This window comes from Hypanus sabinus, chromosome 2 (genome assembly GCF_030144855.1).
Source record: "Hypanus sabinus isolate sHypSab1 chromosome 2, sHypSab1.hap1, whole genome shotgun sequence".
Taxonomy (NCBI): Eukaryota; Metazoa; Chordata; class Chondrichthyes; order Myliobatiformes; family Dasyatidae; genus Hypanus; species Hypanus sabinus.
Window position 1 is genome coordinate 39043266 of NC_082707.1, and position 27082 is coordinate 39070347.

Below are 27082 nucleotides of genomic sequence, written 5' to 3' on the forward strand. Positions count from 1 at the left end.
TAAGTGTGAAAGGAATGTTTACTATTTCCATCTGTAAAAATGGGAAACAGTTTGAAGAGGATGTCTACATTGTTCAGAATCTCATCTCACAACTACTGGAACGACATGCCATCGAGAAGCTGAACCTTAATGCAAGGCTGGATTTGCTAAACAATGTTCAGTGGCAGGAGAGGTACCCGGAGTTGTTCACAGGCCTGGGGGTACTGAAAGAAGTGTACCTTGTCCAACTGAGGCCAGGAGTGACGCCCTACTCTCTGACCACAGAGAGGCACATACCAGTCCCATTGATGAATGAAGTCAAAGGTGGAGAGAATGGAGGCGCTTGAGATCAAAATGAGAGTGGATGATCCTACTGACTGGTGTGCTGGCTTTGTTCCTGTTCCCAAACCAGGTGACACATTGAGGATCTGTATTTATCTAACACAATTGAATAATGCCGTGTGGTGGAAGAAGTTTATTCTGCCCTCTGTTGAGCATACATTGGGTATGCTGGGTGGAGCAAAGCTCTTCACCGAACTAGATGCAAACCGAAGTTTCTGGCAAATCTGTTTATTCCCCGAGTCACAGAACTCTCAACCTTTATCACACCATATGGATGTAATGCCTTCAAGAGACTCCCTTTTGGCATCTCATCAGCCCTGAACTCTTTCAGAAGAGGATTAACTGAATTTTGGAGTGTCTGGAAGGAATAGTCTGCCACATGGATAATATACTCATCTTCGGAAGCTGAGGAACATGACAAAAGAGTGGAAGCTGCCTTGGAAAAACTGAAACAGGCTGCAACCACCCTGGATAAAAAGAAATGTGAATTTGCAAAGTTGGAGGTGAAGTCCTTAAGCCACCAACTGTCCTCAGAGGGAATGCAACAAGATTCAGGCAAACTGACAGGAGTTCGGAACATGGAACAAACTATAAATGTATCAGAGATCTGCAATTTCCTTGGCATGGTAATCCAGCTGGGAAAATTCATTCCAGACTTGACAGAGAAAGCAAAGCCACTACCTCTGTCAGAGAAACGTTTGGACCTGGGCACAGAACAGGAGAAGTCATTCTCATCAGTTAAAGCAGAGCTCATCTTTCTGCCAACATTGTCATTCTTTGATCTGAACAAAGCAATCAAGGTCTCAGCAGATACCTCTTCCTTTGGCCTAGTGGGGAGTGCTCACGCAAAACTGCAGTGGTGAATGGAAACCGATGTCATATGCATCAAGAGCACTGACTCCTACAGCACAGCATTATGCCCAAATTGAAAAGGAGATGCTGGCTCTCGTGTGAGCTTACAAATGTTTCAGCTGCCACTTGATAAGCACTAAGTTCCTACTTGAAACTGACCACAAGCCACTTGTCAGCCTCCTCAGCTCGAACCACTTGGATGACTTATCTCCATATCCGCAAGATACTGAATGAGGCTGATGTAAGACTGTTATGACATTGAACATGTCCCCAGCAAATCGTTCACAACCCCAGACACTCTGTCAAGGATGCCATGCAAAAGTGAGTGGATGGAAGTTGACTCCGTCTTCATGGAAGATGTCAACATCTACATAGCTCAGGTATGTGAAAGTTTTCCTGCGTCACAGAGTAAACTGGATGAAGTGCATGCTGAGTTGAAAAAGGACCAAATCTGCAGCAAGGTTGTGCAATACTGTGAGCATGAGATGCCACCTGTTCCAACGGAGCTCACAAACTCAGACCTTACAGGTTTGAAAGAGACACACTCACTGTTCTTGATGGTTTGCTGCTAAAGGACACCAGACTCATCATCCCTGTTTCTATGCACACCAAAATCGTCAGTCAAATCCGCCAAGGACATCAAGGCATTGAAACGTGTCACCTAAGGAGCAAGGCAATCCATGTTGTGGCCTGGTCTGAGCTCACAGCTGGGAGATTCTATAAAGCAATGTGAAGCAAGCAGAAAACTACACAAAAATCATTCTGAACCCATCTGTTCCACAGAATTCCCAGACATTCCGTGACAAATTGCAGGCACAGATATTTTTGAGCTGGGAAGAGACAAATATCTCCTCACTGTAGATTACTACTCATGGAATGTTGAGGTGTCCAAGCTGTCCTCTACATCCTCAGCAGCAGTTATACAGCACCTGAAAGCTGTATTCACTCACCATGGAATACCAGAGACGCTGTGTCAGACAATGGCCCACAATTCAGCCGCCCAGAATTCAAAGTCTTTGCTTGGGACTGCGAGTTCAAACACCAGACAAGTGATCCACAGTACCCACAGGAAATGAAGAATTTGAAAGGGCAGTGGAACTGTGAGGAGTCTCCTACTGAAGGCGAAAGATCCCTACAAAACACTGCTAGCTTATCACTCCACACCACTTGTGAATGATTACGCTCCATCAGAGCTTTCAATGGGGCAAAGACTGAGAACAAACCTGCCCGTTCCCAATCTTCCCTTCTCCAACCTCACTTACTAGACTTAGACAAAGTGAGAAATTTTGAGACAACACAGTGTGATCTCAGACACAGAGCAAAATCTTTGTCACTGCTCAGGAGTGGTGAAGCTGTCTGGGTTTCAGACCAATCGACCGAAGGAATAATCATTTGGCAGCATGCACCACTATTGTTTGTGACCAGAACATCACAAGGAGAAATCAGGTGGAAAATGTGTGTGCTTGTGTGCCTTCAAAGTCTAGGAAAGGTAACGATAGAAATAGAATGGCCTGATCCTTATGATGAGGACCACTTACCTGAGGTGGATGCACCTGGTTCAAGAATCTCCATCCGCTCCAGGAACCTATACCATTTCAGGTTCTTTATCTGCCCAACCACAGAGATATACTCCATAGTCTAATCAGGGCAAGTGACTTGTTGGAGTGTTTAGGTAGTTTACCCTGACCTCCGTTAGATTTCGTGTTTTTTAAAAAGAGTTCTAATGTTGAAAACATTTCACATAATGATGCAGAATCAGGTTTAATATCATTGGTATATGCCGTGAGATTTGTTAACTTAGCGGCAGCAGTATAATGCAATACATGATACATAGAGAAAAGTAAGTAGATCAATTCCAGTAAACATATATGTGTATTAAATAGTTAAAATAAAAATATTGAGTGCAAAAACTGAAATAATAAAAGTGAGGGTGTATTCATGGGTTCAATGTCCATTTAGGAATCAGATGACAGATGGGAATCACTGAGCGTGTGCCTTTAGGATTCTATACTTCCTTCCTGCTGGTAACAATGAGAAGAGGGCCTGTCCTGGGTGATGGGGGTCTTTAGTGATGGACTCCGCTCCTTAAAGATGTCTTGAAGGCTAGTATCCAAAATGGAGGGAACTAATTTTACAACTTTCTGTAGCCTCTTTCAATCCTGTGCAGTAGCACCTCTCCTCCCCCACCCACCAGTGATGTAGCCTGTCAGAATGCTCTCCATGGTACATCTGTAGAAGTTCTCAAGTGTCTTGAGTGACACTGCAAATCTCCTCAAATTTCTTATGAAATACAGCCACTGTCATGCCTTCTTTATAGCTCCATTGATAGGTTGGGACCAGGTTAGATCCTCAGAGATATTGACACCCAGGAACTTGAAATTGTTCACTCTCTCCACTTCTGATTTCTCTATGAGGATTGGTTCATGTTCCCACTTTCTACCCTTCCTGAAGTACGCAATCATCTCTTTGGTCTTATTGACATTGAGTGGAAGGTTGCTACTGCGACACCACTCAACTAGCTGGTATATTGCATCTCCATCTGAGATTCTGGCAACGATGGTTATATCATCAACAAATTTATAGATAGCATTTGAGCTATACCTAGCCACGCAGTCATGGGTATAGGGAGAGTAGAGCAGTGGGCTAAGGAGATATTAATACCAATCCACACAGATTATGGTCTTCCGGTTAGCAAGTTGAGGATCCATTTTCAGAGGGAGGTACAGAGGCTCAGTTTCTGTAGTTTCTTGATCAGGACTGTGGGAATTATTATGTTAAATTCAGAGCTATAGTCAACGAACAGTATCCTGACATGGATGCTTGTATCATTCAGGTGATCTAAAAACTGTGTGAAGAGCCATTGAGATTGCATCTCCGTAGACCTACTGTGGCTATTTGCAGATTGCAGTGGGTCCAGGTTTTTGCTGAGGCAGTGGTTCATTCTGGCCATGACCAACCTTTCGAAACATTTCATCAGTGTAGATGTGAGTGCTACTGGACGATAGTCATTAAGGCAGCTCACACTGTTCTTCTTGAGCACTGGTATAATTGTTTCCCTTTTGAAGCAGGTGGGAACTTCTGACCATAACAATGAGAGATTGAAAATGTCTTTGTATACACCCACCAGCTGGTTGACATAAGTTTTCAGAACCTCACCAGGTACTCCATCATGGCCTACCACCTTACAAGGGTTCACCCTCTTGAAAGGCAGCCTGACATTTGCCCCTAAGACAGAGGGTTAATGAGTTAATGAGAGGGTTAATAATTAAGGGTCAATGAGTGCAGCAGGAATCTTCACAGCTGTAGTTACATTCTCCCTTTCAAAGTGGGCACAAGAAGCATTGAGCTCATCTGGTAGTGAAGCATCACTGACATTCATGCTATTGGATTTTGTGTTATCGGAATTAACATCCCCCAAACCCTGCCAGTGTTGATGTGCATCTGATGTCATCTCCAACCCTGCTCAGTACTGTTCTTAAAAAAAAACAAATTTGTGGAAAAAAAGCAGGGAAACAAAGAGAGAGACCATTTAAAAACAAAGAGGAAGACAATTATAATATTGGCAATTCTTTTTTATACAAAGAGAGTGAGAGACCACTAAAACAAATGGAAAGACAGTTATAATTGATGGCAACTCTTATACGTTTATGTGAGAAGCCTAAGTTACGTGCTATGTGTAAAGTGAACTGAATCACTCAATTTCAGTGACTTCAATTTCAACACAGTACCCTGGACAAGATGTACATACCTAATTTTTCTTTTTTTTTTAAGAAGGGGAAATGTAGTGGTAGTTAATAGTATAATTCCAATGCCATTCAGTTAACCATGTCCACTTGGGAGGAGTTCATAAACTATACAAGCAGAGTTATCAGTAAAGTTCAGTTCAATATCCTGCATGCTGGTGTCCTGGTGTGCTCTGCACTATCTTTTTTATCAATCTATTTATTAGTTAAATAAAAAAGTATATGTATATATATATATATATATATACACACACACACACACACACGTATAAACAAGAGGAGAATTGTCTTAAAAATCTATATCAATAACAATTCAACTAAAAGGAAACATACAAATTATCATGCTCATACATAGAATTAAGCTAATAGTATATAATAAAAAAGATAATTGATTCTTCTCTTATCCATAACTAGAAGAAAAAAGATAAAGAAACTTTTATAATTGAAATGTACATCGAAAAACCCCAAAGCAAAAAAAAACAAAAGAAAGAAAAAGAAAAAATAACTGGGCAGTTCATCTTGAGAGTAAAAGCAGGAAAAAAAGGAAAAACTTTCTGATCAAATCCAAAACTTCAAAAAGGTAACTGGAAGGGCTGTAAGGCAGATCCTATGAACATAATGAATAAAGGGTCGCCAAGTTTCCTCAAATTTAAGGGATGTATCGAATGTCTGACTTCTTACTTTCTCTAAACTTAAACAAGACATAACGGAAGAAAGCCCAAAAAAGACAGTAGGTGGATTAGAAACCTTCCATTTGAGCAAAATGGCTCTCCTAGCCAATGAAGTAGTAAAAGCTATCATCCGTAAAGTGGAAGCAGGAATATCTCCTGCTTCCGATGGAATAATTCCAAAAATTGCTGTTAATAGGTTCAGTTGTCGATCCAAATTCAAGACTTTATCCAAAGTTTTAAAGACTTCGTTCCAAAAATTATCTAATTTGATACAAGAACGTATGTGTTAAAGTAGCCACCTCAATATTACATCTATCACAAACAGGATTAATATTGGAAAAAATAGTGGCTAATTTATCTTTTGACATATCGCACAATGCACTACCTTAAACTTTATCAAGGAATGATGGGCGCAAATAGAATAAGTATTTACCAAATAAAAAATTTTATCCCATTGATTATCTGAAAGAGACTTCTGAAACTCTATTTCCAACACAGCTTTAATTTTATCATTTGCTAACATACGGAAATTCAATAGCCATTTATAAATTCTAGCTATCGGTCCTTTATGAAATGGTTTGACCTGAAAAAGAGTATCAATAATATTAGGTGAATAAGCCAAGGGGAAATCTGGAAGCAAACTACGTATAAAATTCCTAATTTGGAAATATCTAAAAAAGTGTACATTAGATAGATCATATTTATCCACTATCTGAGTAAAAGACATTCAACAGTTGTCCTTGAATAAATCTAAAAATGATACCATTCCTTTGAATTTCCAAATTGAAAAGGTCTGACCAAAAATTAAAGGTTTCAAAAAATAGTTAAGATGAATTTTACCAGAAAGAACAAAATTATTAAAATCAAAGGATCCACGAAACTGAAACCAAATTCTTAATGTTTGTTTAATAATAGAATTAAAGTCTCAACTACCAATCTTAGAAAGCAAAAAAGGAAGAGGAGCTCCCAGTAAAGAGGCCATAGAATACCCCTGCACTGAGTTTTTCTCCAGATGTACCCATAAGGGGCAGTGTGAGTATTAATTGCCGAGTAGTACATTCTAAAGTTTGGCAAGGCCACACCACCATTTTTTTTTTAATTTCTGCAATAAAGGTTTACTCAATCCAAATAAAAGATAAAATTTTAGAGTCTAATCTATCAAAAAACAGCTTAGGAATAAAAGAGGGGATTGCTTGAAATACATATAAAAACTTAGGTAACACTATCATTTTAATAGCGTTAATACGGCCAATTAATGATAATGTCATAGGAGACCATTTAGAAATTACTTGTTGCGTGTACTCAATTAATGGAAGAAAGTTATATTTATACGAGTCATTAAAATTTTGGGTGATTCTAATACCAAGATAAGTGAAATTATTTTTAGCAATACTAAAAGGAATTTGGTCACATTGGTCAAAATAATTGTTAATAGAAAATTTTATGCAAATTCAATTTATATCCAGAGAAACTACTAAATTCAGAAAATATAGATAACATAGCAGGAATAGATTTCTTGGGATCTGAAATATAAACTAACAAGTCATCTGCATACGATGAAACCTTATGCTCTTTATCTCTTCTCTTAATACCTAAAACCTCATTGGAGTCCCAAAGAGCAATAGCAAGAGGTTCTAGAGCCAGGTTGAATAACAACGGACTAAGAGGGTAACCCTGCCAGGTACCTCTGTATAACCTAAAATAAGAAGATTTTTGATTGTTTGTTATAACTGCCGCCATAGGGGTTGAAAAATCAGCTTAATCCAGGAAATAAAACCAGGACCAAAATTAAATTCTTCTAAAACCTGAAATAAATAGGGCAATTCTCCCCTATCAAAGGCTTTCTCTGCATCAAGAGAAACAACACATTCAAATTCTTTAGATGGAGAGGAATAAATAATGTTCAATAATCTCCAAATATTAAAATATGAGTATCTACTCTTAATAAATCCAGTTTGGTCTTTGGAAATACCTTAGGTAAAATATTCTCAAGCCTGTTAGCCAAAATCTTAGAAAGAATTTTAGAATTCACATTTAACAAAGAGCTTAGTCTGTAAGAGACACATTCAAATAAGTCTTTTCCTTTTCTGGGAATTAATGAAATTGATGCCTCATAAAAAGTTTTTGGGAGGGTCCCAGAGGATATAGATTCAGTGAAAATTTGCAATAGATGAGGTGTAAGGATATCCATAAACGTCTTAAAAAATTCTACTGTAATTCCATCTGGTCCTGGAGCTTTGCCTGATCAAAAAGAAGATATAACTCTTGCTATCCCCTCTCAATTAATGGGTGTAATTAGAGTGTTCATATCTTGGGTAGAAATTTGGGGAATATTTAATCTTAGTAGAAATTTATTCATAGAATAGTGTTGCCTGGGAAATCAGATTTATAGAGATTAGAGTAAAAGTCCAAAAAACCTTATTAATTTCCTGACAATCTGGTGTTTCAATTTTATCAGATCTTCGTATTTTCAAAATCTGCCTTCTAGCCATAGTTGCTTTGAGTTGAGCAGCTAACAATTTACCTGATTTATCTCCTTGTATATAAAATTGACTTTTCAATCAAAGGATGCTGCTCATTGGGATAAGTCAATAGCAGGTCATGCTGGGTTTGAAGTTTCACCCTTTCCTTTTATAAATCTTCAGTATGTGATACTGAATAAATTTTATCTATTTGTTTAATCCTGTTAGTAAGCACTAAAAGATCCATTTTAGTTTTCCTTTTTAAAGCTGCTGAATATGAGACTATCTGTCCCCTAAGAAAAGATTTCATTGTATCTTAAATAATCAAATTTGTCATACCCTCTGTTGTATTTAATTTAAAAAATAAAGAAATTTCCTCTTTTATAAAACTTAGAAATGTAGAATCATGAAGCAATGGAGAATTGAATCTCCACTGAACTACTTTCTGTGTGTTATCAGAAAACTTCAGTGTGAGTTTCATAGGTGCATGATCCAACAATGGAATAACATCATACGCACAATTAGCAACAAAAGATACCAATCACATATCTAACAGAAAATAATCAATTCTTGAATATTTATGATGTACATGTGAAAGAAATAAAAATCTTTATCTTTAGGATGTAAAAATCTCCAAATATCTAATAAGCCATATTCTGGTAAAAAGGAATTAATACATGTTGCAGCCTGATTAGGAAGGCACGGATTCGTTGTTGATCTGTCCATCAAGGGATTAAGACAACAATTAAAATCACCTCCCATAATCAACTTATATTTATTTAAATTCAGCAACGCAGAGAATAACCTCTTTAAAAATTCAGAACTGTCTACATCAGGTGTGTACACACAAACCAGTGCCACCTTTTGACCACATAACAAACCAGTAACAATTAAGTATCTTCTAATTGAATCAGTAACAGTATTAAAATTTACGAAAGAGACTTTAAAATTAATAAAAATAGACACCCCTCTATTTTTCGATACTGAGAACCCTTCCAAATTTTTTTTTAAAAACAGTTTTCATCTTCCCTACCAATGTGGGTCTCCTGCACAAAAATAATATCAGCTTGAAATGTTTTCAATTACTTAAAAATCTTTCTACACTTAATAGATTGATTCAAGCCATTCAGATTCCAGGAAATTATATTAATTTTATTAACATCCATATTGAGACTTTAATTTAGGGATTTATAAAATAAATTAGTGCACCAAAGTAAACCAAACCCGCAGGGAAAAACAAATTATCAGTTTGATCAGAAAGAAAAAAAGCAGCATGATTGACAGGAAACTCTCTCAGAACTACCCAGTTGAAGAAACCTAAACTAATATCTCCACCCCTCTCGCCCCACAAGCCAGAAAACAAACCATCCAATAGGCAGATGGTATGTTAATCTAAACACCCTAAATTCCTGTCTCTAAATGGCAGACTCAATTTTTTAAAACTAAGTTATATACTGACACCACTGACTAAAGACACAACATCAGATAAAAAGAGAAAAAAAAGAAAAGTTCCAAATATTGTAGTATTATGTCTAACAGAGGTTAAAACGGAGTTAACAGCAGCCAATTTAAGTTTGTTTAACAAAAATTAAACATTCAAAAAAGAAGTATCTAATGAAATAATATGACACAACTAATATTAAACTTACAGATTTTGGAAAAAGGAGGAAGAGAGAAAAAAAATAAAACTGCCAAATGATGTCTGAGCCAAGAATAAATGTAAATTGAACTTTGACAATTCAGCTGAAAACAACTCTCAGCTGAAGATTGTAATCAATATTATCACTAATAGATGTTAGCATGTATTTAACAGTGGCCATCTTAAATTCATTTAATAAAGATTGATCATTAATTCAGAAAAGATAGATTCAAGCAAATAAAATGTTACTCATATTAAATTCATACAAATCTTAAAGAAAGAAAAAAGTAGAAGAGTCTAACCGATGGTTATACAGACCTAGGGCATAGATTAAACTTTCAACAAATCAACTACCAATGATTGACAGCTAAGGATTAAAAGTTAGAGTTGCTTGCAGGACAGCAGTGTTGGAGTAGCTTCGAAGACAGCTTTAAACTGGTTGAGAAACTCTCACGCCTCCTCAGGAGATTCAAAACGTTTTGGACGAGCGTTAGGTGGAGAAGTTATCAAACGGGCAGGATACCTTAGCGATGGATGAAGGGTTTTCTTATACAATTCTGCCATCACAAGCCGATATTTTATTCTTTCTGCATATACCTCAAGGGTAAAATCTTCAACTATATGAAATTCCACACCATTATAAGTTAGTTTCCCCCACTTCCTGGCATCTCGAAGAATTGCTTCTTTAGTAGCAAAATAGTGTAAACACAAAATTACCGTGCAGGGTTTCATCTCCACTGATGACTTGGGGCGAGAAATTCAGTGCGCCCTATCTATTAGTGGAGAGGTTTCGAGTATCTCACTAAAAAGTGAGTGTAACATGGTTGTAAAAATCTTCAATGGCTCAGCGGTTTCCATATTTTCAGGCAAACCCAGTATGCGTTATTTCATCCTTTGGCTCTACTTTCCAGATCAATCGGTTTCTTCTTAATTCTTGATAATTCCGAAGAAACTTCAGCAATTCTCTTTTCCATGGTAGAGAACTTTAATTTCTGTTCTTTAATCACTGGATGTAGTGCCTCCTGTTGCCTTCCAATTTTATTAGTATTCATTTTAAGCGTTTGATATTGAGATTCCAAATTCCTCAAAGACTCCTGGACGGCAGAGACAGTTAATTCAAGCTTTTCATTAGCTTTCGTCAGTTTATCAATTTTAGAGTTCACCATTCCAATTTTAGTGTTAGTATCTTGCATCAAAGAAAACATTCTTTCAGGAGTATAGGCTTCTTCTGCCTCCCTTGTAAGTTCAGTTTGTTCAGTTTCACAAATGATTTTATCACGTCTTAATTCTTTTCCAGATTGAGTTCCAGCATCATAATTAAATCAAAAATCCTTCACTAAAAGTGATAAATCTTCAAAGTTTAAACAAAAGTAGCATTGGAAGCAAGATTGTAAAAAGTTGGAGCAGAGCCAACAAGCTTCTTACTCCATGAGCTGCCAAGAAGAGACTACTGCCCTGCACTACACCTCAATAACAAACACAACATGCAAATTCAATTTACAAATGCTGAAAATTTGCTCTAAAAATTGCTTTAAATTTGAATTTAAATGACATCCATCATTCCATAGTGGGGATACTTCATAGATTATTGAAAATAGCAGAAGCTGCAAGTCTGCTGCAATAAAAATATGAACACTCTGAAGGTCAGTCAGTATCTGTGGAAATAGAAACAGAGTTAATGCTTCAGATTGAAAAGCCCTCATCAGAAAATGTGTAAACAAGTTACCTTTAAGTTCCAAACTAAGAGGATTGGGAATGATGGACAAGACAAAGAGAATGTATCTGATAGAGGCAATTCCAATGTTTATGCAGGATTTTGGTTAACAGAGCAATGAGGATAGATCAAAGCAAAATGGGACAGTTAAAATGGTGAAGTCCAGCTCAGCTGTTGCTGAAACCAGAAGCTAAAGCAAAATGGTGAAAATCTCCAGGCTCATCAAGCATTGCCTATGCAAAGAGAGATACTGACTTGTTGTTGCAGATGGATAACCTTATTGGTCTGACCTGGCATAAACTTAAAAAGTTGTTGAATTTCGCTGAAATATGAATGGATGGTAAATAAGCTGCAGTTCCTTTGGTTTTTGATGTGCCTTGTTGGTATGGTGCAAAAAAACTGGCACTCAGGACTCTCTTCCTATTTAGACCTTCTACCTCAGTTCTTTTTCCATTACATTGGTGACTATATTTGTGCAGTTTCATGTGCAAATACAGAACCTGGAATTTTCCTGACTTCTGCTACCAATTTCACATCCATTTCTGACTTCTCTCTTTCCTTTTCTGGATTTCTCTTTTCCCTATTTCTGATCTCCACTTTGAGTCCAGCATCTGCCACAGTTACCTTAACTACGGTTTCCTGTAGTGACTCCATTCCATTCATTCAGTTCCTCCACTTCATTTCTATCTGCTCTGATAATGACACGCTTTCTACACCAGAGTCACCAAAATGTTCTCCTTTCTCCTGAATCAGGCAATTCCCTTTATTGTAACTGACAGAGCCTTCAATTACATCTCATCTTTTTCCCACACCATTCCTCTCACCCCCTCAGCACCTGACTAGAGAAAAATAGGGAATCTTGGTCCTCAACTTCCACCCCGCTAGCCTGCACTTTCAACAGATCATCCTTCACAATTCTTCTCTGACATTTCTACCACCATTCATCTTCGAGGTCCATTTAAACAATTAAAGGCTCATTTGTCTCCATTCCCCTTCTCATGGCAATTCCCCATGCAATCATAAGAGATGCAAAGCTAATTTTACTTCATCTTTCTCAACATCAAAGGATCTAAAGAGACCCTCCTGATAGAGTAGTGTTTCAGTTGCACTTCTGATCTGGAGTATTTCATTTGGTAATTAATATGTGGTCTCCTCCACATTAAACATAGATTGGCTGAACACTTTCCAGGGTACCTCCATTGCGTCCATAGTTGTCTCCTTTTTTCCCCCAACCCCTGGTTGAGTTTAAATATAAGCTTCATTCTTTTTGTGTGTTGATCAGGAGAAAATTACAAGGAATTTCTAGTTCTGTTCCATTTTTGCCTCAGTTACACAGGAATATAATAGGGAAAGATGAATTTAAAGTTCCTTTACCTTTTCGATAAACTCAGATAAATAAGAAAAATGCCTAATGTGTCGATTATACTAATTTTATGATGTGACTAATCTATTTAATTATTAAATCAAGGGATTATCGTAGAAGTGTGAATGGAAAACTGCAAATAAACCTATCCATTGCTCTGCTGGGGGTGTACATCACCTTTCTGTCTGGGGCAATAAACAGTTCCTGGGCAACAACTGAACCTGAGAAATCCAGCGAGAATCCAAAACCAAATGATGAAAAATTTAAAAGCCCTTTCTGTACGGCAGCAACATTTCTTTTACATTTCTTCCTTTTGGCTTCCTTTGCCTGGATGTGTGTACAAGGAGTTGCATTGTATAGTTCATTTAATCGCATCATTCAGCAACTGGAGACAAGCTACTTTCCCAAAGTGGCAACAGGCGTGGCATGGGGTAAGAAGCTGTTGCACTCTACTTGTATTAATTATATAACAATTGCTAATGAACATTACTTTTCAGAGTTCAAAATCTAAGCAATAAGAAAAATCAAAAATTCAGAACTCTAATTTCTTGTCTGATAGCTTAACAATTGTGCTCATGAATCATCTTCTCAACTTACCTTACAATATCCAGATTTCTCTGTGTGGTCATCTAATTTTCCAGCATTCATCCTTCTTCCTACAAAATACTCTTCACAGTTACTGTAATAAAGTTCAACACAGTAGCAGGCCCTTCAGCCCATCTAATCCATGTCAAAACCATTGAAATTACCTACTCCTATCGTCCTGCGCCAGAACCATAGCCCTCCATATCACTATGATCCATGTACTGTACCTATCCAAACCTCTCTTAAACATTGAAATCAAGCTCACGTGCATCATTTGTGCTGGCAGCTCATTCCACACTCTCACAACCCTCTGTGAAGAAATTTCCCCTCATATTCCCCTTAAACCTCACCTTTCACCCTTAATCTGTTACCTCTGGTTGTGAAACCCACCCAATCTCTGTGAAAAAAGCCTGCTTGCACTTGCCCTATCTAAACCCCGCATAGTGCTGTACACCTCTGTCAAAATTCCACTCAGTCTTCTAGGTCTTAAAGAATACAGTCCCAACCTATTCAGTCTTTCTTTATGACTCAGGTCCTCCAGACCTGGCAACATACTTGTAGATTTTCTCTGCACTCTTTCAATCTTGCTTACATCTTTCCTGTAGGAAGGTGACCAAAACTGCACACAATACTCCAAATTAGGCCCCAACAACATCTTATACAACTTCAACATAACATCCATCTTCTGTACTCAGTACATTGATTTATAAAGGTCAATGTGCCAAAAGCTTTCTTTACGACCATTATCTATCCATGACACCACTTTCAATGAATTATGGACCTTTCTTCACAGATCCCTTTGTTTTACCACACTCCTCAGTGTCCTACCATTCACTGTGTAAGATCTGTCCTGGTTGGGCCTTAAAAAGTACAAAACCTTGCACTTGTTTGAATTAAATTCCATCGACCATTTTTCAGACCATTATTCCAGCTGATGCAGATCTCTCTACAAGCCATGATAGCCTTTCTCACTGTCCACTACGCCCCCAATCATGGTGTAATCTGCAAATTTGCTGATCCAGCTAACCATATTATCCTCCAGATCATTGATATAAATGACAAACAGGAAAGGACCCAGCACCAATCCCCGTAACACATCACTAGTCACAGGCCTCCAGTCAGAGAAGCAACCCTCTACAACCACTGTCTGGCTTCTTGACTGGCCTTCCATGTGGGATCTTGTCAAACGCCTTACTGAAGTCCAGGTAGACAACATCCACTGCCTTGTCTTCATCCACTTTCCTGTATGTGTAAAATTTTATTATCACACCTGCCTGCTTAGTTCCTCTAGCATTTTGTGTGTGTTGCTTGGATTTCCAGCATCTACAGATTTTCTCTTGTTTGAAGTTCTCTGTTGTTTACTACATTTCTGAGCTTCATTTCATCAGCATATGGTCTGTATTCTAATTGCATACCAGAATGTTATTTTGTTATTTGTTCACAATGCATTAATGATGCATCCTTTAAATCCTTGTCATATAGTTCTGTGATGTGCACATGTAACTAACTTTTATTGAAACGTGTTGCTGCTTGGTGAGAATTGATGACAATCCATGGTTTCACACATATGTGTATAACCATCAGTGTTATATTAAGTATTTGGTAGAGATCAGGACCACACTATAACCAGGGACCCATTATGTTTGAGGGAGCAGGATAAACAGGAGCTTTGTGTGGCTGAAGGCACATTGTAATCAAGGCTTAGTGAATTAGGGAGAACACCACAATCAGGGCGCCAGTGTGTCAGATGGAGTGTGGGAATTTGGGAGTCCCGGTGAATTACAGGATGTATGGACACTGGGGATCCCAATGAAGCAGAGATAATGCGGGAAATGGGAGTCCCAGAGAATCAGAAAGAGTGTGGTATCAATACCCATTGGGTCAGATGTCAAATCACTGGGATTTCTGAATAATCAGACAGCAGATTATTGGCATTTACTGATCTGGCTCAGTCCTGAAGCAAGGGCTATCAGGTAGAGTTTGTGCAATCGACTTATGACCAATTTCACTCAGGCTGGTTTCTTTCCACATCCAGAAAGGTGTGCTGAGAGGTGAATTGCCCACCTTTTTTTTACACTTTTGTGCTGGTAGGTAGCAAAAGGATTATAATGGGAGGCTACTGGGCTAATGAGAGAGGAAAAGTTGCAGGAGCACGGAGGAATGAGATGAGGGAGAACGGAATGGATGAGCTTGCTCTGCTTGGAGCCAGCATGGTCTTGGTGGGCTGAATATGTGAGAAGATGTAAGAAATATACATTGCCTGAGTACATTGATGTTGTTTTGCTCTTATTATCTTACCAGTTCAGAATCCCCAAGAAACAATGCCATTTATGAAGAGTTAATGTGTGATCTGTCATTTGTAGAATCAGTATTATTAATCACCATCTGGAAAGAATAACAAGGGAGAGTAATAATGAAACTTGCTGCATTCCCAGAATAGATGCATTGTACCAACTAAACTTTTGTTCTTCTTTTAGGTGTACCAGCTTTAATTGCAATTATAACAATTGGCGCAACATATTCTAATAAGTACAGACAAGATAAAATGTGAGTTCAAATTTAAAAACAAGGCAATGAATAATGAAGTGCCCCTTACAAATCCTTTTGGGTAGTAACTTGTTTTTGGATATTGTGTTAAAATAATTATGTTACTGAATTAAGGGCCAGCATTCTGCATCATGAACCTAGTAACTGAGTTTCAGCTTCACAACTGCAGCTGGAGGATATGAATTCAATTAATCTAATAAATATGTCATTTAAAAGAAAGTTAGTAACAAAAATCAAGTACAGATATGCTGCATTTTGGTAAAAAAAAAACACCATCATTCATTAATGTCCAATGTGAAGGTTCAGACTTATGTCAGTTCCAGGGCAGTGAAAGATGGCAAAACTCTGTCATTGCCAACGACACCCATACCTCATTAAAAAAACCCTTTGTAGTTCACATTCGTGATAATGATAACATCTTCTTGGTCTTGAGCATTTTCCTAGAAATTAACTTCATGGTGGTTCCGTTACAAATGTTTTGCCACTCATATTTCTTCTCATCTTTACTTGAAAATAAAAGTGAGAGAATCAAATTAATGAGCTTATCTAGGCTATTATGATAAACAATTGCACAGGTATTAGTAAATATAAGTTTTACCAAGTTCAACCTAAATTCTTCATACACACCTGGTTTGACCGACTATAGGTGATTGCCACTGAGATGCTTTCTCACTATTTTGTAGCATATTGTCAGTGATAATAACCCTGATTCTGATTCAATAAAGATGGGGGTAAGATTGGTGGGGGGTGAAAAATATTTAGCTCGCAAAGGTTTTCTTTGGCTGAGCAGTAGAAACAGATAATAGTCGTTATACTATGCTGCTAATCACTAGCGTGCATTGAATCCTATTTACCTGTTCAAGGTCCAACATGCAAACAAACTCAACGAAATCGGAGGTCGCCCCCTCCCCTTAAAGAGGTGTTTGGAGTTTACAGCTCAGAGCACCACCTGGTCCTGTGTTCTCATCTGGCAAGAGTGATACCTTTACTGAGAAGGCTAAAAAGCTCTAGTACAGCCCCGATGATGGTAGGAGATGCGTATGCAGTGTCACTAGAGGTCACATACACGAATGGAGTGGCAATGGCTTGGCTTTTTCTTTGCCCAGTGATCTTTGTATCTGTTTTCAAGATGAATGAATTAATTTGAAGTCAAGTCAAGTCAAGTCACTTTTTATTGTCATTTCAACCATAACTGCTGGCACGGTACACAGTAAAAACGAGACAACGTTTTTCAGGACCATGGAGCTACATGAAACAGTACAAAAACTACACTGAACTACGTAAAAATAACACAGAAAAAAGACTACACTAGACTACAGACCTACCCAGGACTGCATAAAGTGCACAAAATAGTGATAAGCAAGACAATAGGCACAGAAGAGGGCAGTAAGTTGGTGTCAGTCCAGGCTCTGGGTATTGAGGAGTCTGAAGGCTTAGGGGAAGAAACTGCTACATAGTCTGGTCGTAACAGCCCGAAGGCTTTGATGCCTTTTCCCAGAAGGCAGGAGGGAGAAGAGTTTGTATGAGGGGTGCGTGGGGTCCTTCATAATGCTGTTTGCTGTTTGCGTGTAGTGTAAATGTCTGTGATGGCGGGAAGAGAGACCCCGATGACCTCACTATCTGCTGCAGGGTCTTGCGATCCGAGATGGTGCAACTTCCGAACCAGGCAGTGATGCAGCTGCTCAGGATGGTCTCAATGCAACCCCTGTAGAATGTGATCAGGATGGGGGGTGGGGGGTGGACTTTCCTCAGCCTTCGCAGAAAGTAGACACGCTGCTGGGTTTTCTTTGCTATGGAGCTGGTGTTGAGGGACCAGGTGAGATTCTCCGCCAGGTGAATACCAAGAAATTTGGTGCTCTTAACAATCTCTACCGAGGAGCCATCGATGTTCAGTGGAGAGTGGTTACTCCGTCCCCTCTTGAAATCAACAACCATCTCTTTTGTTTTGTTCACATTCGGAGACAGATTGTTGGCTCTGCACCAGTCCGTTAGCCGCTGTACCTCCTCTCTGTAAGCTGACTCGTCATTCCTGCTGATGAGACCCACCACGGTTGTGTCATCAGCGAACTTGATGATGTGGTTTGAGCTGTGTGTTGCAGCACAGTTGTGAGTCAGCAGAGTGAACAGCAATGGACTGAGCACGCAACCCTGGGGGGGCCCCATGCTCAGTGTGATGGTGTTGGAGTTGCTGCTCCCGATCCGGACTGACTGAGGTCTCCCAGTCAGGAAGTCTAGGATCCAGTTACAGAGGGAGGTGTTAAGGCCCAGTAGGCTCAGCTTTCTAATCAGTTTCTGAGGGATGATTGTGTTGAATGCTGAACTGAAGTCTATGAACAGCATTTGAACGTATGTGTCTTTTTTGTCCAGATGGGTTAGGGCCAGATAGAGGATGGTGGCAGTGGCATCATCTTTTGAGCCGTTGGGATGGTACGTGAACAGCAAGGTGTCCAGTGAGGGGGGCAGCAGGGTCTTGATCTGCATGGAGGGGAGGAATTACACTGACATTGTTGAGCTAAACTTTTTCTAAGCTTCCTTGAAACTTTACTGAATATTACCATAACGTAAAATTTTATTTTGATATGTCTGATTACCATTGTTCACTTTAAGTGTGAATGTTTCACTTTCAGCTGCTGGCTTGCTATACCCCGCGAAGGAGGCAACCTTGCTAGTGGAGAGAATGTGCTATTGTGGGCATTCTTACTTCCAGTCTCTTTGATGCTACTAGTGAACATGGTGATCTTTGGATTGATCATGTCCAAAATGATCTGCAACCAGAAAAACCTGAAGGCATACAGAGGGTAAGGCTCTGAGTGATGTCACTTGGAATTACAGAACATTGAACAGTACATTTGGAACACAATGTTGTGCCAATTGTGATGCCAAGTTATACTAAATCTCCTCCTCCTGCATATATTCCATATTCCTCTATTCCCTTCATATTCATGTGTCTACCTGAAACTTTTAAACTCTGCCAAACTACCTGCTTCCATTACTACCCATCAGAGCCTATTCCCATTGTAACCAAACTACCTGCTTCCACTGTGATTTAAAACAAAACCTTGTCTGTCTCATCACCTTTAAACTTCTCCCATCTAACCTTAAAAACACGGTCTCAGTTGTTTTGGCATTTCTACCCTAGAGAAAAGATTCTCTCATAAGTATAAAAACTTCTATTGGGTTTTTCCCCAGCCTCTGATGCTCTAGGAAATAAACCTAAGTTTATCCAACATTTCCTTATTGTTCATACCCCCTAATCTGCTACCATTTCATAATCTCCACATCCTTCTATAACAGGGTGACAAGAACTGCACACAATGCTCCAAGTGCATTCTGACTAAAGGTTTATATAGCTGCAGTATTATTTCCTTACTTTTATACCCAACACACTACTAATGAAGGCAATCATTGCATCTGGAAAAGTTAGAGGATTGGGAAGCTTTTAGAAACCAACAGAAGGCAAATAAAGAGCCATAAAGAAAGAAACGATGAAATCTGAAAGTAAACTACAAATGTAGTCAATAATATGAAAGAGGATATAAAAAGGTTTTAGATGAGAGTAGGTATTGGACTGCTGGAATGATAGTAATGGGAGACAAAGAATTGGCGGATGAACTTAAGTTTTTACATCAGTCTCCACTGTGGAAGACACTGGTAGAATGCCAGAAATGTGACTGGGTTAGGGGGCAGAAGTGAATATCTTTGTGCGTGGGAAGGTCAAAAGTCTGAAGTAGGCAATTTACCCGACCAGATGGACTACACCCCAGGGTTCTGAAAGAAGTAGCTGAAGATATTGTGGAGGCATTAGTAATAATCTTTCGAGAATCGCTATATTCCAGAATGGTTCTGGAGGACTGGAAAATTGAGAATCTCACTCCACTCTTTAAGAAGTGAGGGCAACAGAAGAAAGGAACTCCTGGCTTCAGTGGTTGGGAAGATGTTGGGATTCATTATTAAGGATTAGGGTTCAGAGTACTTGGAGGCAAGTGACAAAATAGGCTAAAGTCTCCATGTTTTCCTTAAGGGGAATAAAGGAAACCTTTTTTGGTTGGCTGCCAGTATCAAGAGGTGTTCCACAGGGATCGGTATTGGGACAGCTTCTTTTCACGTTATATGCCAATAATTTGCATGAAGGAATTTGCGGCCAGATTTACAGACGATACAAAGATAGATGGTGTTGAGGAAGGAGGTTGTCAACAGAAGGACTGAGCCAGACTGGGAGAATGTAGTGTAGGGAAGCATATGTTCATGCGCTTCCATATAAGGAATAAAGGAGTGGACTATTTTCTATTTTATGGAAATGAGGCAAAGCAGCAGCAAGGTCATGAACCCCAGGCAAATTACAGAACAGGAGGTATTAGCTGTCTTGAGGTACATTAGGGTGGATAAATCCACAGGGCCTCAAACAAGGAGTTCCCTCGAACTGTGGGAGGCAAGTGCAGAAATTGCAAAGATCCTAGCAGAGATACTGAAATCATTTTTTTGTGACAATCCTCCAGTAGACTGGAGGATAGATAATGTTGTTCTGCTATTTAAGAAAGGCTCTAAAAATAAAGCAGCAAATTATAGCTGGTGAGTCTAACATCAGTAGTGGCAAGGTTATTGGAAGATAGCCTAAGGGCTGCATATATGAATATTTGGAAAAACATGGGTTGATTATGGATAGTCAGCATAGTTTGTGCGTGGAAAGTCATGTCTAACCAATCTTATAGAGCTTTTTGAGGAAGTTGCTAGGAAAGTTAATGAAGACAAGGCAGTGGACTTTGTCTACATGAACTTCGGTAAAGCATTTGACAAAGTCCAGCATGGGAGGTTGGTCAAGAGTTTTCAGTCGCTCAGCATTAAAGATGACGTAGTAAATTGGATTAGACAATGTCCTTGTGGGAGGAGCAAGGGTGAAGTTGTAGATTGTTGCCTCTCTGACTGGAGACCTGCTGCTGGGATCAGTGGTGGGTCCATTGTTGCTTGTCATTTATATGAACAATCTGGATGATAATGTGGTAAACTGGATCAGCAAATATGCAGATGACACCAGGATCGAGGGTGTAGTGGTTAGAGGGGAAGAATATCAAAGCTTGCGGTTGGATCTGGACTAGCTGGAAAAGTGGGCCAATAAACGGCAGATGGTAAAGGTATTGCGCTTCAGAAGGGCGAACCAGTACAGTGATTGGTAGGGCATTGAGGAGTGCAGTTGAACAAAGGGATCTGGGAATACAGGTCTATAATTCATTTAAAGTGGCAAGACAGGTAGATAGGGTCGTAAAGAAAACGTTTGCCATTTTGGCCTTCATAAATCAAAGTAATGAGTAAAGGAGATGGAATGTTGTGTTGAAGTTGTATAAGATGTTGGTGAGGGCTAATTTGGAGTATTGTGTGCAGTTTTGGTCACCTACCTACAGGAAAGATGTAAGTAAGTTTGAAAGAGTGCAAAGAAAATTGACAACAGTATTGCTGGGACTTACAAGGGAAGATTGAATAGGTTAAGATTTTATTTCTTGGAATGTAGAAGATTAAGGGGAGATTTGATAGAGATATACAAAATTATGAGAGGTGTAAATGCAAGCAAGCTTTTTCCACTGAGGTAGGGTGGGACTACAATCAGAGGTCATGGGTTAAGGTGAAAAATTTAAGTCGAACGTAAGGGGAAACTTCTTCACTCAGAGGGTCATAGGAGTGTGGAATGAGCTGTCAGTGCAAGTGGTGCATGTGAGCTCAAGTTCAATGTTTAAGAGAAATTTGTTTAGGACCATGGATGGTAGGGGTATGGAGGGCTCTTCTCTGAAGATGCAGTTTGACAATGGGAGTAGGAGTTTAAATGCCATTAGCATGGGCTAGATGGGCCAAAGGGCTTGTTTATATGTTGTTTCTCTATGACTAGAATACAAAAGCCAAGGATGAAATGCCACTTTAAGGCATTGTCCAGAATATTGAAAGGCCTAGATAGAGTGGATATGGAGAGGATGTTTCCTATAGTCTAGGAATGGAGGGCACAACCTCAGAATAAAGGGGTGTCCATTTAAAGCAAAAAGGAGGAAAACATTTTAGCCAGAGGTTGGTGGATCTGTGGAATTCATTGCCACAGTTGGCTGTGTAAGCTAAATCACTGGGTATATTTAAGACAGAGGTTGATAGGTTCATGATTAATCAGGATGTCAAAGGTTACGGGGAAAAGGAAGAAGAATGGGGCTGAATGGAATAATAAATTGGTCAGGATGGAATGGTAGAGCTGACTCAATGTGCCAAATTGCCTAATATTGCCCTGATTGTATGTCTGATGGTCTTATGTGCTTTTTTTTCCACCATCTTATCCTCCTGCATTGCCACTTGCAGTATATGACAGACCTGGACCCAGGATCTCTCCATTCCTCAGTGCGATTCAGAGGCCAGCATTAAATGTATTCTTTCTCCTTTCATTTGACCTCTAACACCTCACTTGCCCAGATTAAGCTCCAGCTGCCACCTCTCTGCCTCAATCTATAACACATCCAGATGTTACTGTGTTATTTGATAATCTTTTACACTGTCCACACTTGGACTGCCCTCAAATGTACCAATCCACGCATCTACATTTTCATCCAGATCATTGATGCATATCACAAACAGAGATCCCAGTACTAATCCTTGCAGAACAGAACTGATCATGGACATCCAGCCTAAATAACAGCCTTTCTCCACTACTCTCCGTCTTCTACAGAGAAGCTAGTTCTGATTCCAGACTTGCAATTTACTCTGAATATAACTCACCTTTATCTTCTAAATCAGCTTACAGTGAGGGACCTTGTCCAATGCTTTACTGAAAACCTTGAGGACTTATCTAATTTAATGATTTTCTGAAGACTCAGCCCTCCAATACGACCTCTTGTTAATCTCAAAATGTCCCAATACATCAGTATGCTCCACATTGCTTTCACTACCTTCCAAATCCTTCTCAGTAAATATTGACATTAAGTACATGTTTAGTACTTAAGAGAAGACCATAAGATATAGGAGCAGAAGTAGGCCATTCAGCCCATCAAGTCTGCTTCGCCATTCAATCATGGGCTGATCCAATTCTTCCAGTCATCCGCACTCCCCTGCCTTCATCCCATACCCTTTGATACCCTAGCTAATCAAGAACCTATCTATCTCTGTCTTAAATACACCAAATGACTTGGCCTCCACAGCCACTCATGGCAACAAATTCCACAGATTTACCACCCTCTGACTGAAGTAATTTCTCTACATCTCTGTTATAAATGAATGTCCTTCAAACCTGAAGTCATGCCTTCTTGTCCTAGAATCCCCTACCATGGGATTTGCCATATCCAATCTGTTCAGGCCTTTTAACATTTGGAATGTTTCTATCAGATCCCCCCTTATTCTCCTGAACAGAGAATACAGACCAAGAGCTGCCAGACGTTCCCCATATGGCAACCCTTTCATTCCTGGAATCATTTTGTGTCTTCTCTGAACCCTCTCCAATGTCAGTATATCCTTTCTAAAATAAGGAACCCCAAACTGCACACAATACTCCAAGTGTGATCTCACGAGTGCCTTATAGAGCCTCAATATCACATCCCTGCTCTTATATTCTATACATTTAGAAATTAATGTCAACATTGCATTTGCCTTCTGCACCACCAACTCAACCTGGTGGTTAGCCTTTAGGGAATCCTGCACAAGGACTCCCAAGTCCCTTTTCATCTCTGCATTTTGAATTCTCTTTCCATCTAAATAATAGTCTGCCCATTTATTCCTTCCACCAAAGTGCATGACCATACACTTTCCGGCATTGTATTTCATTTGCCACATCTTTGCCCATTCCCCTAAACTGTCTAACTCTCTTTGCAGGCTCTCTGTTTCCTCAACCCTACACACTCATCCACCTATCTTTGTATCATTGGCAAATTTAGCCACAAATCCATTAATACCATAGTCCAAATCATTGACATACATCGTAAAAAGCAGCAGTCATAACACCGACCCCTGTGGAACATCATTGGAAACTGGCAGCCAGCCAGAATAGGATCCCTTTATTCCCACTCACTGTTTTCTGCTGATCAGTCAATGCTCCACCCACACTATCAACTTCCCTGTAATTCCATGAGAACTTATCTTGCTAAGCAGCCTCCTGTGCGGCACCTTGTTAAAGGCCTTCTGAAAATCCAAGTACACCACGTCTACTGCATCTCCTTTGTCTACCCTGCCTGTAATTTCCTCAAAGAATTGCAGTAGGTTTGTTGGCAGGATTTTCCTTTCAGGAAACATGCTGGCTTTTGCCTATCATGTCATGTGCCTCCAGTTACTCTGTAATCTCATCCCTAACAATCAATTCCAACAACTTCTCAACTACTGATGTCAGGCTAACAGGTCTATAGTTTCCTTTCTGCTGCCTTACACCCTTCTTAAATAGTGGAATAACATTTGCAATTTTCCAGTCATGCAGTACAATGCCAGTTACTCTAATCCCAAGCATGCATTCCCTCTTTTATTGTTGAGTGCACCTACCCTTTGTTGTGTTACCCTAATATTTTCTTACTATATCTATAAATTGCCTTGGGAATCTCCTTGATCCTGCTCGCTAAAGACATTTCATGGCCTCTGTTTGGCCTACTTAATTGCCTTCTTGAACACTCCTACTATTGGCAAGGGCCAAGCCTAATTTTAGCTTCGAAAGCCTCACATTTCCTTCCTTTTCCTTCCTATCTAAATTTAGGACTTCTCAGGTCATCCAAGGTTCCCTTACCTTACTATCATTCTCCTTACCCAAGTTTATGCTGTGGCATTGAGTTCTGGGCAATCAAATCATGGGGTTCACAACCTGAGGTCCACAGGCCCCTCTGTAAATGACAGGGGTCCAGGGCATGAAAAAAGCTGGGAACCCCTAATCCAAACTAACCAATGCTTCCATCCCACTCACAATACTAATGAAGAGTTGGCAAGTGTTGAGGTCGTAATGATACTTGTGCATGGGCATTTTAAAAGTTGGAATTACAAACAAATTTAAATTATCAACGTAAAAATATTTGGAATAACATTCAGGTACCTCCTAAAAATTGCATTAATTCTATGACTTGTAGCAAGTACAATGAGCTTTCAAGTGCTTGTAACTGTATCATGGGTAACTAATGCAGTTACAAACCACTGACTAAAATCACTCATTTCATGCATAATGGAAAGAATACATGTTCCATGGCTTAATTGTGATATTTTGAGTTCATAAAATCATAAATGAACTTCAGCATTGAACAGAAAGAAAATCTTTTAGCATTACGAATGAATCATTTCTGAAAATCACCTGAAGTGCTTTGAGAACTGAATTTAACTGAAACTTATCTTTATTTTTATAGAGAATTTAAGAAAACTCTTCAAAAGAATTTTGCCATAATATTTGCTAACACGGTGACATTGGGCATCAGCTGGGTCATTGGTTATTTAATGCTTATTAACGCAACATACGAATTTTTCAGCACACTGTTTTGTATATTGAACTCTTTCCAGGTAAGGGAACTCAAAACAAATGTATTTTTAAAGTACTTTCAACCCTAGCAGTGTGTTATTAACTTCTGGCATCAACATGGAAGGTGCCAGGTTTTTGCTGGACTCTGTTTTTTCACTGACAACCAACATATCACATTTATTGCACTACAAATTACCCTGTAAAATGTGAACTACCTGGCACATTGATACCATTGGCTTTCCTTCAAATACATTTTGATTGCTCTGGAACTCAGCCAGAAGATAACAGGGTGCTCAACTTATCATAATTACCTGTGCAGCTCTGAATTTTCAAGCCATGGGTTCCTGCTCCAGTTGGAAGGCGAGGACTTGTTATACTGTTCATATACCAATAATATATCAGTCATGAGTAACTTTAGAGCCAATGCATCCTTTCGATCTAGACAAGCATAGTTGTGATCAAAAAACAAATTGCAAAGAAGATTCTGTATCTATATTCATCCCGAGTCATGCTTGAAATTATGTCAAAATTGGGATAAAAATTAGCATTGGTTCATTATTGTAATATTTACCAACACAGAATGGAAAGACTGTGTTTGTGTGCTGAACAGGAGAGGGGAGAAGAGAGAATGACCAAAGTGGAAAGGGCTTTTGATTGTGTAGGCTGCTTTCCCCAAGGGAGTGAGAAGTATAGATGAATTCAGTGGAGGGGAGCAATTCCATGTGGTCTTGTGTAAAGCAGTTGCCATACTAAGCTATATGGCATCCATACCGGATCCTTCTATTGTGCAACTGCAAAAATAGCTAAATTTGTCTAGCCTTTTGAGGAGCAGAGGCATTGGTGTGCTTTCTTGTCCATATCACCCACGCAGCCTGATCAGGAATACTTATACCTAGGAAGTGAAGCACTTAACCATTACCATCATGAATTAGCACCACTGATACAGATAGGTGCATGTAGTCCATTTCACTTCCTGGAAACAATGACCAGCTTCTTCAATTGAGAAAGCAGTTGTCATCTTGACCCCATGCTACTTGCCTCGCTACTTCTTTCTTGTACTCCACCTCATCATCATTTATCCACCCCATGGCACAGGTGTCACCTGCAAATGGAATTGAAGGAGAACCTAGCCACACAGTCATGAGTGTGTAGAAAGTATGGAGCTGAGAACAGAGCCTTGTGGGCTTTAGTACTGAGGATAATCGTGGAGGAGATTATGTCAACTGGCCTTACTGATTGCAGCCGTTGGCCAGGAAATAAAAAAGACCCATTTGCAGAGGAATGTCCAGAGTTCTTCGTCCAGGAGTTTAAAGATGAGTTTCTTTTAGAATTATCACCTTTCATGCTGATGCTTGAAGAAGCTGACATAAAAATATCCGCTTTCTGTTATTCAGACAAATTTAGGGCTGAACTTATCTGTCTTATTTCCCAATATAAACACTTGAAATTGCATTTATTAAAATAATTAATCACTGTTGCTTTTGGAAAAATTCATATCATATATAAGTGATTAACTTGATAATGTATAATCTTAAAGACTTGATGTTTGTATTTTAGGGAGTTTTAATTTTCCTCCTGTGCATGATGAACATAAAGGGATTTAGAGACCGAATGAAGCAACCACTGAAAATACTTACAAAGGAAAAACGGACCAACATCTCAATGAGCAGACTTATTGTGAAAGGTGATTAACACAACTGCTCGCAATTAATATATTTTGGACATTGCAGTAGGAGTGTATTGTTAGTG

At 39.2% G+C, this 27082-nt stretch overlaps 1 protein-coding gene across 1 annotated transcript; it reads left to right on the forward strand.

Moving 5' to 3' along the window:
* Positions 1-1481: 1481 nt before the first annotated feature.
* Positions 1482-27025, forward strand: LOC132403427 (adhesion G-protein coupled receptor G7-like). The gene is made up of 6 exons (XM_059986834.1): positions 1482-1701; positions 13053-13196; positions 15828-15897; positions 18525-18695; positions 25224-25374; positions 26891-27025. The coding sequence occupies exons 1-6, from the start codon at positions 1482-1484 to the stop codon at positions 27023-27025; spliced, it is 891 nt and encodes a 296-aa protein (XP_059842817.1).
* Positions 27026-27082: the final 57 nt, after the last annotated feature.

What these genes read in the sequence shown, in the direction of transcription:
- LOC132403427 (XM_059986834.1), top strand. Translation starts at nt 1,482, where the DNA reads ATGCCATGCAAAAGTGAGTGGATGGAAGTTGACTCCGTCTTCATGGAA. An exon ending in AAGTACAGACAAGATAAAAT is followed by an intron (nt 15,898 to 18,524) that starts GTGAGTTCAAAT and finishes TTTCACTTTCAG; the next exon opens with CTGCTGGCTTGCTATACCCC. An exon ending in GTATATTGAACTCTTTCCAG is followed by an intron (nt 25,375 to 26,890) that starts GTAAGGGAACTC and finishes TTTGTATTTTAG; the next exon opens with GGAGTTTTAATTTTCCTCCT.